At 35.4% G+C, this 14,593-nt stretch overlaps 1 protein-coding gene across 3 annotated transcripts; it reads left to right on the forward strand.

The window, feature by feature from the left end:
- The first annotated feature begins 1,676 nt into the window (after positions 1 to 1,676).
- Positions 1,677 to 14,135, forward strand: cnstb (consortin, connexin sorting protein b). 3 transcript variants are annotated; one of them, XM_083561901.1, is made up of 10 exons: positions 1,677 to 1,855; positions 3,014 to 3,300; positions 6,382 to 6,479; positions 7,337 to 7,367; positions 7,629 to 7,715; positions 8,365 to 8,482; positions 9,273 to 9,294; positions 9,544 to 9,726; positions 12,317 to 12,452; positions 12,541 to 14,135. In XM_083561901.1, the coding sequence occupies exons 2-10, from the start codon at positions 3,063 to 3,065 to the stop codon at positions 12,750 to 12,752; spliced, it is 1,125 nt and encodes a 374-aa protein (XP_083418027.1). In that variant the 5' UTR covers positions 1,677 to 1,855; positions 3,014 to 3,062; the 3' UTR covers positions 12,753 to 14,135. The 3 variants fall into 3 exon arrangements, with proteins under 3 accessions (XP_083418027.1, XP_083418025.1, XP_083418026.1); XM_083561899.1 differs by having other exon boundaries at positions 1,691 to 1,855; positions 9,541 to 9,726; XM_083561900.1 differs by lacking the exon at positions 1,677 to 1,855 and adding an exon at positions 2,791 to 2,916 and having other exon boundaries at positions 9,541 to 9,726.
- The last annotated feature ends 458 nt before the right edge of the window (positions 14,136 to 14,593 follow it).

Genomic DNA, 14,593 nt, shown 5'->3' on the forward strand with positions numbered 1-14,593 from the left:
GTCAGAGCATCTCCAAAATTGCAGCTCTTGTGCGATGTTCCTGGTCTGCAGTGGTCAGAATCTATCAAAAGTGCACCAGGGGCGCCGTTAGGGGGGGTGCATAGTATGCCGGAATATGGGCCCAAGAGAACGCTAGGGGGCCCCACAATCATCAATTAATATTTTTTAAAATTACATACACACATATATTTTAAATAATAACACTGTGGTGAAATAAAATAAATTCCCTGTAAATAAAATTAAACTGAAAATAGGATGAAAATGTTTATTTATTTTTTGACTTTGAGAGAGTGTTTACTCATGAATAAAATTAAACGCATGAGGTTTGTCTACAAACTGCATAAGTAAAAATGTGTTTAGAAGCTCGTTGTGGTATTTAGTCGGTTGATGTGTTACATCTCTCTTCCTTTATACATCTGTTTTTTTTTTAAATGTTTTATTAAAAAATGAAAATCATTTATATTAATTTATATTCATTATATCATTTATATTGTAACATATTAATTATTACATTTAACAATACAAATTATTTTATTATTAATAATATAACATTGTATATATATATATATATATGGGGGGCCCAAAATTCTGTCTTGCATACCCCCTCTTAAAACTGGTAATTGCGCCCCTGGAAGGAACAGTGGTGAACCGGCGACAGGGTCATGGGGACAGACGAGTTAATGTAGCTCAAACTGCTGAAGAAATCCTACATAATAGATTAACCTGGTTGAATACATGCATTTGAAGCCATACAATTTGTTATTTTGAAAAATAAACACAGACTGGAACAAGAATGTGGTTTCTTTTTTTTCCCACAACTGTATTAAATGCACTTGTTGTTCCAAATAAATAAAGTAGTCTACATGTAGTCTACAAAATTGTCTTCTAAACCTAATTGATTTGTAAGAATGGTTGATTTGGAGGCTATATATGGTTATAAGCAACATATACAGTATATGGTCTGGTTTCTATTACAGTAACCCTATCTTTGAAAATATTATTGGAAAATCAGGAGGAAAAACAATAATCCTGCAAACCTGCTTATATTTTTCATCAGCTACAATCTTGTGTTGTACTGTATGCGCTTTGGTTTGCATAACCCTAAAGCAAGCCATAGTCTATTGTTTAATTGCATTCAATTCAATTTTTATAAAATGTAATTTGTATAGCACTTTTAATAGTGGACATTGTCTTAAAACAGATTTATATAAATAAATAGACTATGGATGTACATTTGAATGATATGCACCTCCTGTCCCATAAACCTATTGTATTGTTATCAGAAAAACCAAGTTTGGGATCTGTATGTGCTTTAGTTTTTGTAACATGTTACACAGATATAATATTTCTATTGAATGGATTATTAAAAGAATATTAACCCACTTTGCTCGAAACATTTATATCCAACATAATATGGTATTAAATAGAAAAATTACGACCATGTAAACCTTAAAAATCGGATTATTTTACATTGTAATCCTTGCCACAGTCGCCACCGGCTTGATCATCAGGGACAAAGTTACACTTATAAAGATCATCTTATTCATTCCTTATCACCACATTGTTTAAATCGCTATACAAATAAAAACTAATTTAATTTTATTAAGAGTGCTTTAAAAATATTATCATGATTTAGGCGCATATGGTGCACTTCTGCCAGTGAACCAGCAAGTGGCACCAAAACCTCACTAAACACAAACAAGCGTTTGTAGCGTATACGCCCTGGTGTACATCGAAAACAACCTCACAGCTGTGTAAACCGAACCCCATACCTGATTCCAGATGTGTGTGTCAGAAAAACCCTGGACTACGGCGGCAGCTGCAGATCTTTCTGATGTCCAATTGCCGTGCAAATGTAAGTAGACCTTCACTGCATGAAACAGTGTGGCATGATGAAGAAGCATTGAAGCTCTGCAATGAAATGCACAAGAGCAGTCACAGCACAGGCTGTGGGATCATTGTGTAATAAATGGCGCACCGGTATATACTGCAAAGGCTGTATAAGTAATCTCAAAGAAGCTGACTAGGCTTTACAGGCTTTAATATGAACTTGTGATCAGTGTGAGAGAATGATTTGGATTATATTATATTGTTATTTGTAGAATGGTTGGGCAGAAATAAAGATGTCAAAATGCTCTAGAAAATACAGAATGTATTGAAAAAGAGACTTTTGCTAGCCTGTTTTTGCTTCGGACAATATATTAAGAGTAGCAATGCCTTTACTCCATCAAGAAGGAGCATGCTTTGTAATGCCATGATTCCTTATACTCTAATGTTCAGCATATTCGAAGCAGAAATGCTACACAGATCATGCATTACATTAAGCCCACGGACAGGCGACATAAATAACATTGATTGTCTGTTTACAATTGCACCTGTGGAGGAATAAGATATAGCCTGCCTGGTGTAAATTTACAGAAGAGCACCTGCTACAACAATTGCTGAAAAGGTTATTGCTTACTTTGATAGAAAGATATCAGAATAGATAGCAGCACAGCTTGCTGACCATCACATAATGCTCATGCTGACCCTTGTGCAGCACTTAAGGCTCTTGCAATGGGCAAGAGAGCATCAAAACTGGACCCGGATGAAATAAAAGAAGGTGTCCCGGGTATGATGCATCAAGGTTTCAATTCAATTCAATTCCATTCCATTAGATTTAATTAATATAGCATTTTTAACAATGGACATTGTCCCAAAGCAGCTTTACAGATATACAGAGGTTATGAAGTTGGAATGCACATGTTTATTGCCTTTAAGTTTATTCCTTATAAGCCAGTGGAGACTATGGCAAGAAAAAAACTCACTGAGATGGTATGATGAGGAAACCTTGAGAGGAAGCAGACTGAAAAGGGAACCTCATCCTCATCTGGGTGACACCAAATATAGATTCATTACAGTGCCATCATTGTTAAGGTGTGCAGATCAGTGATCTTCTTCATTGATCTTTTTTTTTTTTTTGGCAAAAAGCTGTTTTTAAATGATAATAAATAAATACCATTCTGTTTGACAGATTGGAACACTGAATAAGGAATGATCACCTGTCAGAATGCCTTAAAGGTATGGGAGACCCCAAACCAGAAGAGTACACGAGAGGAAACTATGATCCTATTCTTCCCTATTCCAGTCCAGAAACCATCCCCAGTTCAGACCTCTTTGCTTCTCATGAAAATCAAGACAAGTTGTTAATAATAGGAGGTTTCGATTTGGTGGTAGAAAAAACACACATTATGAAGAACAACCCAGAAGAGAAATATGAGAAGAACAGCAAAAGGTTCTCTTCAGATACTACTGAATCAGGTAAATTCATTTGTGCACTGCAGTGACCAGGCCTTAGCTTTCTTTCACATATTGCACATTAACGTATGTACACATTTAAACCTGTGGACTTTCATATATGTCTCATGTATGTCATCATTTATACTATTATATACAGTGAGGAAAATAAGTATTTGAACACCCTGCTATTTTGCAAGTTCTCCCACTTAGAAATCATGGAGGGGTCTGAAATTGTCATCGTAGGTGCATGTCCACTGTGAGAGACATAATCTAAAAACAAAAATCCAGAAATCACAATGTATGATTTTTTAACTATTTATTTGTATGATACAGCTGCAAATAAGTATTTGAACACCTGAGAAAGTCAATGTTAATATTTGGTACAGGAGCCTTTGTTTGCAATTACAGAGGTCAAACGTTTCCTGTAGTTTTTCACCAGGTTTGCACACACTGCAGGGGGGATTTTGGCCCACTCCTCCACACAGATCTTCCCTAGATCAGTCAGGTTTCTGGCCTGTCGCTGAGAAACACGGAGTTTGAGCTCCCTCCAAAGATTCTCTATTGGGTTTAGGTCTGGAGACTGGCTAGGCCACGCCAGAACCTTGATATGCTTCTTACAGAGCCACTCCTTGGTTATCCTGGCTGTGTGCTTCGGGTCATTGTCATGTTGGAAGACCCAACCTCGACCCATCTTCAATGCTCTAACTGAGGGAAGGAGGTTGTTCCCCAAAATCTCCCAATACATGGCCCCGGTCATCCTCTCCTTAATACAGTGCAGTCGCCCTGTCCCATGTGCAGAAAAACACCCCCAAAGCAGGATGCTACCACCCCCATGCTTCACAGTAGGGATGGTGTTCTTGGGATGGTACTCATCATTCTTCTTCCTCCAAACACGTTTAGTGGAATTATGACCCAAAAGTTCTATTTTGGTTTTATCTGACCACATGACTTTCTCCCATGACTCCTCTGGATCATCCAAATTGTCATTGGCGTGCCTGGACATGTGGTCATTAAGACGTGCCTGGACATGTGCTGGTTTAAGCAGTGGAACCTTCCGTGCCATGCATGATTTCAAACCATGACGTCTTAGTGTATTACCAACAGTAACCTTGGAAACGGTGGTCCCAGCTCTTTTCAGGTCATTGACCAGCTCCTCCCGTGTAGTTCTGGGCTGATTTCTCACCTTTCTTAGGATCATTGAGACCCCACGAGGTGAGATCTTGCATGGAGCCCCAGTCCGAGGGAGATTGACAGTCATGTTTAGCTTCTTCCATTTTCTAATGATTGCTCCAACAGTGGACCTTTTTTCACCAAGCTGCTTGGCAATTTCCCCGTAGCCCTTTCCAGCCTTGTGGAGGTGTACAATTTTGTCTCTAGAGTCTTTGGACAGCTCTTTAGTCTTGGCCATGTTAGTAGTTGGATTCTTACTGATTGTATGGGGTGGACAGGTGTCTTTATGCAGCTAACGACCTCAAACAGGTGCATCTAATTTAGGATAATAAATGCAGTGGAGGTGGACATTTTAAAGGCAGACTAACAGGTCTTTGAGGGTCAGAATTCTAGCTGATAGACAGGTGTTCAAATACTTATTTGCAGCTGTATCATACAAATAAATAGTTTAAAAATCATATATTGTGATTTCTAACTTGCAAAATAGCAGGGTGTTCAAATATTTATTTTCCTCACTGTATATATATATATATATATATATATATATATATATATATATATATATATATATATATATATATATATATATATATATATATATATATATATATATATATATTATATATATATATATATATATATATATATATATATATATATATATATATATATATATATTTACATGTGTTAATTCATAGTTTTGATGCCTTCAGTGTGACTCTACAATTTTCATAGTATATATATATATATATATATATATATATATATATATATATATATATATATATATATATATATATATATATATATATATATATACTATGAAAATTGTAGAGTCACACTGAAGGCATCAAAACTATGAATTAACACATGTGGAATTATATACATAACAAAAAAGTGTGAAACAACTGAAAATATGTCATATTGTAGGTTTTTCAAGGTAGCCACCTTCTGCTTAGATTACTGCTTTGCACACTCTTGGCATTCTCTTGATGCCTACTTTGAAGCACCTACAATATGACATATTTTCAGTTCACTTTTTTGTTATGTATATAATTCCATATGTGTTAATTCATAGTTTTGATGCCTTCAGTGTGACTACAATTTTCATAGTCATGAAAATAAAGAAAACTCTTTGAATGAGCAGGTGTGTCCAAACTTTTGGTCTGTACTGTATATATATATATATATATATATCTGCTTTGAGACAATGTCTGTTGTGAAAAGCGCTATACAAATAAACTATATATATATATATATATATATATATATATATATATATATATATATATATATATATATATATATATATATATATATACTATTTATATCTTAGCAATTCTTCAAAAATGGATTTAAACAGGAAGCAGTTTATTGTCCCTTACCATTTTATAGTCTCATTTTAAACCATTTAAAAAAACATTTTCTAGTATGCTAGCACACTAAGAAGCACTGCCACACCTAAAACTCAAGTTCTGTTTAACCCCTTCAAACCATAAAATTTTGTCTCTTTTATTTCCTCGTACTGTATATGCTTTTGTATGTCTTGGAGGTACCTCTGTAACTGTTGCGACTATCAGTTCTTCAAATCTGGTGATGAATGAACTTCTTATTCTTTTAGTGACTTTGTACAGCACTCACATGTGGTTTTCTTTGACAAGCTTCAATGCCACTAGCAAAGTCAAGTAGTCTCCCTCATAATAATGTGTTCATACTGGGGACTATGTGAAGCAAGTTTTTTCCCCCAAGTGTTATGATGAAATGATGAAATACTAACATGTGTAGGTTTCATTTTTCTGTTTGACCCATTTGGCCCAAAATTCCTATTAGGTTTGATAGAGCAGGTTAAAAAAGTGCTTCAAATATATTTGTCATCTGATAGCTTGCTCTGGATATAATGACAATGATATTGTTTGTATGATTGTGGTGTAGGTAACAGTACTCCAGGGCCCAGCCCTGCATTTGTGGCCGCATTAAGCACTCTGGGTGAACACAACGATCACATGCTCTTGCCTCGCTCATTACATCAGGTTGGTATGATTAGCGATATATTTAAATATTAAATTAAATATGCAGAGCTTTTCCATGAAGTTTAAATTGAGTAATTTTTTCACTAGTTTTCAAACGATTTCACTAGTTTTCTCTTCAATGACAGATACACAAGCTAGGATTACATTATTATTTTTATTATTATTGTTATTTTATTTATATATATATATATTTATTTCATCTTGTTGTCTTTGCCATGAAACATTCTTGTGTGTATTAAAGGCTTACAAGATGTTTTAGAGCAGAGATGCCCAAACGTTTTCCTATGAATGAGGGCCATGGAAATTTAAATGCTCCATTATTCCAAACTGTATTCTTTGAAAGTTGTTCTCGTTCATCTCATGTACGATCTCACAATATTTTAAAATAAGTAAAAAGACAAAATGACTCTGTACTCTGCTTATCTTATGCAGTTCTTGTTTAGCGAAACAATCCGGATTACTGTATAATAGAGTTCATTGCCTAATACAGCTGTTTATTGACCTCTAATGAGAGATCTGCTCCTTATTCTTCCCTCTTCTTATATAAGACACAGTGGGCCAAAACAAAGCTACATGTCCTAGTTTGGACATCTCTGTTCTAGATAGAAACTCTTGACAAGAACTGGGTTGAAGACCAGATTGCTGTTAATAAATTTTAGGAAAGATTTTAAACACATGACTTTCAAGCCTGCGACATTGTAAAACCAGATACAATAATTATCAAAGCGTCACTTTGGAATGGCTAAAGCTGATTTCAGTGCTAATGTTAATGTTATAAAACCTCAAATTAATGCCAATTCCTCACTGGGCTGAAATGAAGCGGGCTTTATTTCTCTAAAAATGTATCTTTGTTATAGATAGCAGAAGCATATTTTCTTGAAGAGGACTGTATCCTTTTTATGATGGCACAAAAATATTGCTGGTGGTGGAGTACATTTTGAATCATATTTCTAAAATATTCTATACAATAATCAGAGTTAAATTAGAAATTTTCTATTAATTAATTAATTAATTAATTATTATTTTTTTCTTTTTTCTTGTAATGTAAAAAAGTGTAGATGTTATAAATTTAATAAAATGTATAGCTACGGCAGGTACATACTATGAACACCGTTACTGGTGTTACCTTTAACTTGCTGACTGTGTCAGATCAGTGGGCAATTCAGTTCCTGAATTTGGAGATGTTATATCATGAGAGACTGCTTTCCAACTTGGCCTCCATGCAGAGGGACTGGGGTAAGTGAGCTAAAACCTTTACACAGCTGTAGCATAGTAGCATACTCTTCAGTTCAGCAACTAATTATGAACAATTGGAGGTCTTTTTTAACTTAAAGATTTTAAAGATGAACATTTAGCTAGTAAAACATGCTTTTATTTGGCAATTTGCAATAAAATGTAAAACATCCACATCTGCAACTCTTACAAATATTTGTAGACACATGACCATAAGTGTGCTTGTGCAGATTCACCTTGGAAAAGTGAAAGTAAAGTTAAGAACTAATGTAGGTGAGGGGGCCTGGGGTGCAGTCAGCATTCACATTCATCCCAAAGATGTTTAATAGGATTGAGGTCAGAGCTCTATAGCAGGAGATCTTCCACTCCAACACATGTAAAGCATATTTTCAAGGAGCTGGCTTTGTGCACAGGGGTATCGTTATGCTTTGGAAGGTTTGGCTCTCCTAGTTTAAGTGAAACCACATATGGATGTAAAAGTCAGGTGTCCCAATACATTTGGCATATAGTATATATTCGACAATAATATCTCTATTGCAAAGGGAAAATATATTGATGATATTTGTAGTGTATTTTCACTTTGTGTGTGTATGTGTGTGTGTGTGTGTGTGTGTGTGTGTGTGTGTGTGTGTGTTGCCATGGCTATGTTTAGAATCCCACTGGAAGACTTTCTCTCAAGCCAAAAATCGTTCTCCTGTAAAGACCCACTCTACCGAGGCTGAAACAAAATGCATGAGCTCCCTGAGTCGCATCTGCCGAACACACCAAAGGTATAACAAACACGAATGGGAATCATTTTGCCCCTGAGAGCAAGGGGATTATTATTTAAAAAATATGAAAAAATATTTAAAAAATTGCTTATAAAAGAACCCAGAACAACATCTATAAAACTGCAGGCCTTAATTGTTTCAGTTAAAGTCAGTGTTCATGATTGAATTATAATAAAGACACAGGGGAAAAATGACAAATGATGGTTTTCTCCTGGTTTACTGTGTCTATTCTGTGGACTGGTTTATTGTGTCAGTACTAATCAAGTCTCCTGTTTTTATATCATAATGAACAGTCTATACGTAAGCACAGCAGCTCTGCTCTTTAATTAGCATAACCTAAAGTGTTAATTAATACATTAATACATTAACAAACACGTACTAGCATGTAATGCAAATGTAGTATTTAGTGTTCACACATGAATTCATGTGACATGTGGTGTAGCTAAGGTTAGTATCCCTAAACCCATCATTAGTTTATAATAAAGTAATGTTGAGTTTACATATTACTACATGCTTATTTATGTACTGTTATTATAATGTGTTACCAAATATAAGCCCTGTAAATGTGTTCCTGAGTGAACTCAGCTGTCCCCTTCCCTAAAACAGATTCGTGCACAGACAAGAAACCACACCTTATTAATAATGCATTCCTGAATTTATGATCTTTGCCTTTTTCCCCCTCAAGTATTAGCTTTCTTCTAAAAATATATTCATTACAGTGCAGCAGTGTAAATTTAATAACTATTAATCGTACAGATAACATGCCTGAACTCTGCTTCTCTCTCCCCAGACCTAATTGCAGTGTTGAAAAGGTAAGATATAGTGTTAGTCTATTTATAGGATAGGAATGACTGAAAGATATTTTTTATATACAGTAAGTAATTCAGTAATCATTGTTACATAATTTGTATTACACAGGTGTGTATTACAACATTAATTATTAGCCTTACTCTTTCATTTTATTTGCATGGATGCTAACTGTATTTCATTGTCACTGTCTTTGTACACTGACAGTAAAAATATATTTTGAACCTTAACCTCTCTGGGATCTGACAAAGCAGGTATCCAAGCTGAGCATAAAAGTAGGAGAGCAGACAAGTTCAATAAATTCCACTAAATGGACTAAGTGGACTGAGCAGACACCAGAAGATGAGGCGAGGGAGAGCGACGAACCTCTACACCCATCTGAAAGTTTGATGAATGAGGTTGAAGAGAAAGCCACCAAGCTCATTGAAGTTGAGGAGGTAAGAGGACTCCTGTATACTGTGGTCATGAACATACACACAGGATCTTTACCACACTAAAGCTTAAAATTTCCATTGTTTGTCTTTCAGAAATATTTGATTCGTCATGATTTACCATGATCTATCAGACAGCACCTAATATAACTACTGTTCCATTTTAAATAACTTTACATTTGTAGTGGTGTCACTTAGAGTCTACAGGCATTATTACTATTAATTATTATTATTATTATTATTATTATTATTATTATTATTATTATTATCATTATATGTGGGTGTTATACATATATTGGCCTGGCTAAACAATGCAAACAACACTGCAGTTTAGTTATCAGTGACCAAGCATTAAAGAATCTAATTTCAATTAAATAACTCCATTGCTCAACGCAGTATGTCCCTAAAAAACAAAACATGGCATATTATAACACCACGAGCATGAGTTATAACAACCAGCTGCAGGAACTGTAGTGAAACTTGTTGAGGGGAAGTAATGACTTGCTGATCGACTGGGTGTGGGCCTCTTACATAACCCACAGGCCTTGAGGAGAAAAACAGCACTGCAGGATTCACTCTGATCAACAAACACATACGCTTTGTTCAGAATGGAATCCTTGTGCATCCGTAGTTTAATTGGCTCAAACGAAGGATTAGAAGCCAATAAAATGTAATGTTCCTGGTCTTGCAGCACGGATCAAAATAAATTATTTTTAAAGCATTGGTTATTCATAAACTGCTGTATATTAAAAGGTATAGTTCACATTTCCCAGTTACATCTATCAGAATTTTAAACTGCACAAACCTCATAGGTACAAACCTTCACTATATAAAGTACTGTACAAAAGACCTATAAACTGAAGATGTTTTCAGGAGAAAATTCAAACGAAAGACTTACAGGATAAAAATAATCTAATCTAATAAAAATTAAGGGCCAATATGGGATGAAAAAAGAATTAGAAGGGGAGGGGCAAGGTTTTCCGAAGGGGATTTCCGGGTTTAAAACTAAAAATTTTCAAGTTGTCAGTCGAAGTTTTCTAAATTGAAATTTTTCGAGGTGAAAGTCAAGATTACAAGAAATAAACTTGAAAGTTTTGTGTTTAAAACTCAAAAGTTTTTTCTACGAAGGAAGATAACCACATATACACTTTGCAAATTGGAAACCCCCCTTCCAACTCTTTTTTTCCACCCCATATTGGCCCTAATACGCCATTGTAGTAATTTCAGGTAAAATTAGTTCAGTTTTCCAAGGACATGAGCTGGTAAATTTTCCTGAACTTCTCTGAGAGTCTTCAGTTGTGTCTCTTTTTGAAGGTAAACCTCCATTGTCTTCATTCATGTCTGAAAAAAGTGGTCTATTACTTAACATGCTGCTTTCTTTGGTTGTTTCGCAAATGAGGAAACCTTGAGAGGAACCAGATTTAAAATAGGACCCATCCTCAAGAGTGTTATTATAAATCATTAAAACACCAAACAGTGAGAAACACAGGATTGTGAGAAATCATGTCTTAATATCCGATATATAATATAAAACATAATAGATAAAATACATTTATCTTCTCCCGCTTATCCGTAATTCGGGTCGCAGGGGCAGCAGTCTAAGCAGATTCACCGGACACTTCTCCGTGTCCAGGGATCGGGCTGTCAAGGCCCCCGCCTTCGACTGCTGCCCAATCCTCTCAGCACCGGTCCCTTACGGTCCCTCCTGCAGGTGGTGAGCCCACGGGAAGGCGGCCCCACGTCGCTCCGACGTCACGGTCCTTGATTTATTTTTCTCGTAAAGGTCCCCTGGAGCATAGAGGGTTAAGGGCCTTGCTCAAGGGCCCAAGAGTGGCAGCTTGGCGATACCGGGGCTTGAACCCCCGACCTTCCGATCGGTAACCCAGCGCCTTAACCGCTGGAGCCACCACTCCCCCCATAATAGATAAAATCTATAATAAAATTTGTAGGCAAAAACTTGAGGCAGTCCGAAACTTTTGCACAGTACCGGCTGTGTATTTTATATAATATATAGAAAACATAGATTATAAAAAAAAAATGCAATAAATATGAATAAAATATGGATTTGACTATTATATGAACATTAAATTATTAATTCAATTTTATGAGTAAAAAATTCCTTCGTTTTTTGAACGACTATACAGTGTAGGCAGGTCAGTGTTAAAGCTCAATATTATAAATGTAACATTTACATTAAATGTTAAACACCTTTATTGTGCTTAATGAACAGTAACGAACAACTGAAAGTCCCGCATATTTTTGCACAGTGCTCTGTATCTTATTAATATATAATAAAATAGCTTACATTGCATCTAATTAAAAAGATGTACTTGAAATAATAGCTGACTATAACATTTCCGTGATTCCAGTTTTACTTATTCAGTGTGAATTTGGCATTCATGTAATGGTTTTGAAATAATTAAACAGTATATAGTATGGCAGGCTGAATTGATGCAGAAACTGCTGTTCCCACTACCCCCATGTGGTGGCTCTCTTTTATGGCCTCAGTAAGTAGAGTTATTGAAGCATTTTGCACTGCTCATCTTATCTATGTGATGTCATCTAATCTATGTGTGAATCAACGTGATCATTCTAGACCTTTCCTTCTAACGGTCTCATCTCCATCTTGAAGAAGAGGCCAGAGGAATCTGGTCCGGTTAATCCCTCTGCACCCAGAGGCTCTTCTAAACTCAAAGTCCGTTTTAGTGAGACAGATTCCTTCCTGAACAATGGTATGATTTTCTTACAATTGTATACACTTAATATACATGTTCTGCATTGTACATTAGTATGTCATTTTTGTATTTTATGAATATCCAGATGAAGTGGGTGAAGACTCCTGTTTGTTCTTCCTCGTCCTGTGCCTGGTAATGGTGGCCATCAGCATGGGTGGGACCATGCTCTTCTGCTTCCTGGGTGGGGCTTATTCAAACATTTGCACAGATTTCTCGCACAACATTAACTTTTTCTTCAGTTTGACACGCCGGGTGGAGGACATTCTCACACACTGGTTCATTCCTGCGTCATCATAGTGCTGTTGCAGATATGCAGAAACAAAGGATACCTCTTTAATCGGTGAAGACAACTGGACAACTGCATTCAGGCGATCGTAATTTCAATTAATAGAGACCGAGCTTCCACTATATTAAATACTGCATCTGATTATCGAATAATTTTTTGCAATGATGTTTCACCGTTTGTATTTTGTTGTTCAGGAACAAATAACAATCCTTAATTGCACATCGGCAATTTTTTTACTGCACAACCTGACTATCAGCATAGATATAAAATGCTTAGAAACCTTACGCTTGTTTTGTATTATAATGTCGAGCAATATTTTAAGCTCATATTATTTTATTACCCACAGATGCACACATGGAAATTTCAAAAAGTATATCTGCTTGTATTAATATATAAGGGTATTATGCGCCCTGATTTTGCTTTTCACAACGTTTTATTTAGGACTTTATTGTGCACGTTAGTCGATGTTCCATTACTTTAAAGTCTGTATGAAAAAAATGCTTCTGTTCATTGACCTCATTTACACAAATGTAAGAAAATGAATTGTAGAATTTATATAAACTTTTATGCTGAATACATAGAAATAAGTATATGTATATACCAGTGGCGAGATTTACTGACATATACTGTACAGTCTACAGTATTCAAATCCATCAAGTTGGTGACACTGTTGCCCTCTAGAAAACATCCAATAATATCGCCATTTTGACATTTTGATAGTCAGCGTTCGCAACCACAGACCGCATCTGTAGCAAACTGCACAAGTGCAATATTTGTGTGGATTTTTTCATTCCACAATTGCAAGGACTTTACAAGAACGTTTACAAGACTGACTTTTTAAATAAAAGATAGACATTGTAAGGAAAGGTTGTCCAAAACAGTTGAAAACAGTTGTTCAGCTTTTTCTTGAACCATTTATACTTTTGCATTTTCTTTCCTGTAGAATTTGCACAAAAACTCAAAATTTATTACAAATCTCAATGAAAACCACAATGCACAAAAAAGCACGGAAAACCTGCCGTCATTTTATAAGGTTAATATCGATGCTTCTGCGAGTGTTGATGTATGTGTCTGGTGTGGCTACAGTGAAAGGAGTTGGATTGTGTTTATTGGTTTTCTTGCTTCAGGAATGACATTTAATCTCATTGTATGAGATTCCTGTCTATGATGCAGTGCTCTGTTATACTTTGTTTTTCTATAATATTGACCTGTATTATTCTATAGCCGTGGTGTAATACTGATGGTATTAAGAGGTGGATTGGGTTAGTAGAACACCAATGAAGGCCTTGGGGTGAAATGCACAGCCAAACACTGGTATAAATACAAAAACATAAATGTATTAGCCCCCATAAAGTGCAAAAATTATATGTAGGAAATCAATATACAATGATTTACATTTTCTTCCTGCTTGGAAAAAAAATATTTTCTAACATTTTCTGGATTACAGCTGTCAATAAGCAGTCCTTGAATCATTCATATCTATTTATACATGACCTGATGCATTGATTAAAAAAAGATGTGGAATACACTGACCAGCAGGTCTGCATTGTGTTTAGTCTGAATCTAATGTTAAAGTCAGTTTAAAGGGTGGCTAATAAAGTGACCAATACATGTCCATTTTACTACAATCAAATCTTATTAATACACACTGCATTGTATGGCTGTTAAAATTAATTGTATTATTGTTTGAGAAGCAATGGGTCTGATTTATTGATGTTTTAGTAAATTTGTGAACATGAGGAAACTATACATATAGTATACACTTAATGGCCAAAATGGGAAAAATTACCAATATTATAAATCAGATGGCAATTATCTGAGGGAACATCAAAATAGTTTGACATCAAATGGA

Source organism: Silurus aristotelis, assembly GCF_946808225.1.
Source record: "Silurus aristotelis genome assembly, chromosome: 15".
Lineage (NCBI taxonomy): Eukaryota > Metazoa > Chordata > Actinopteri > Siluriformes > Siluridae > Silurus > Silurus aristotelis.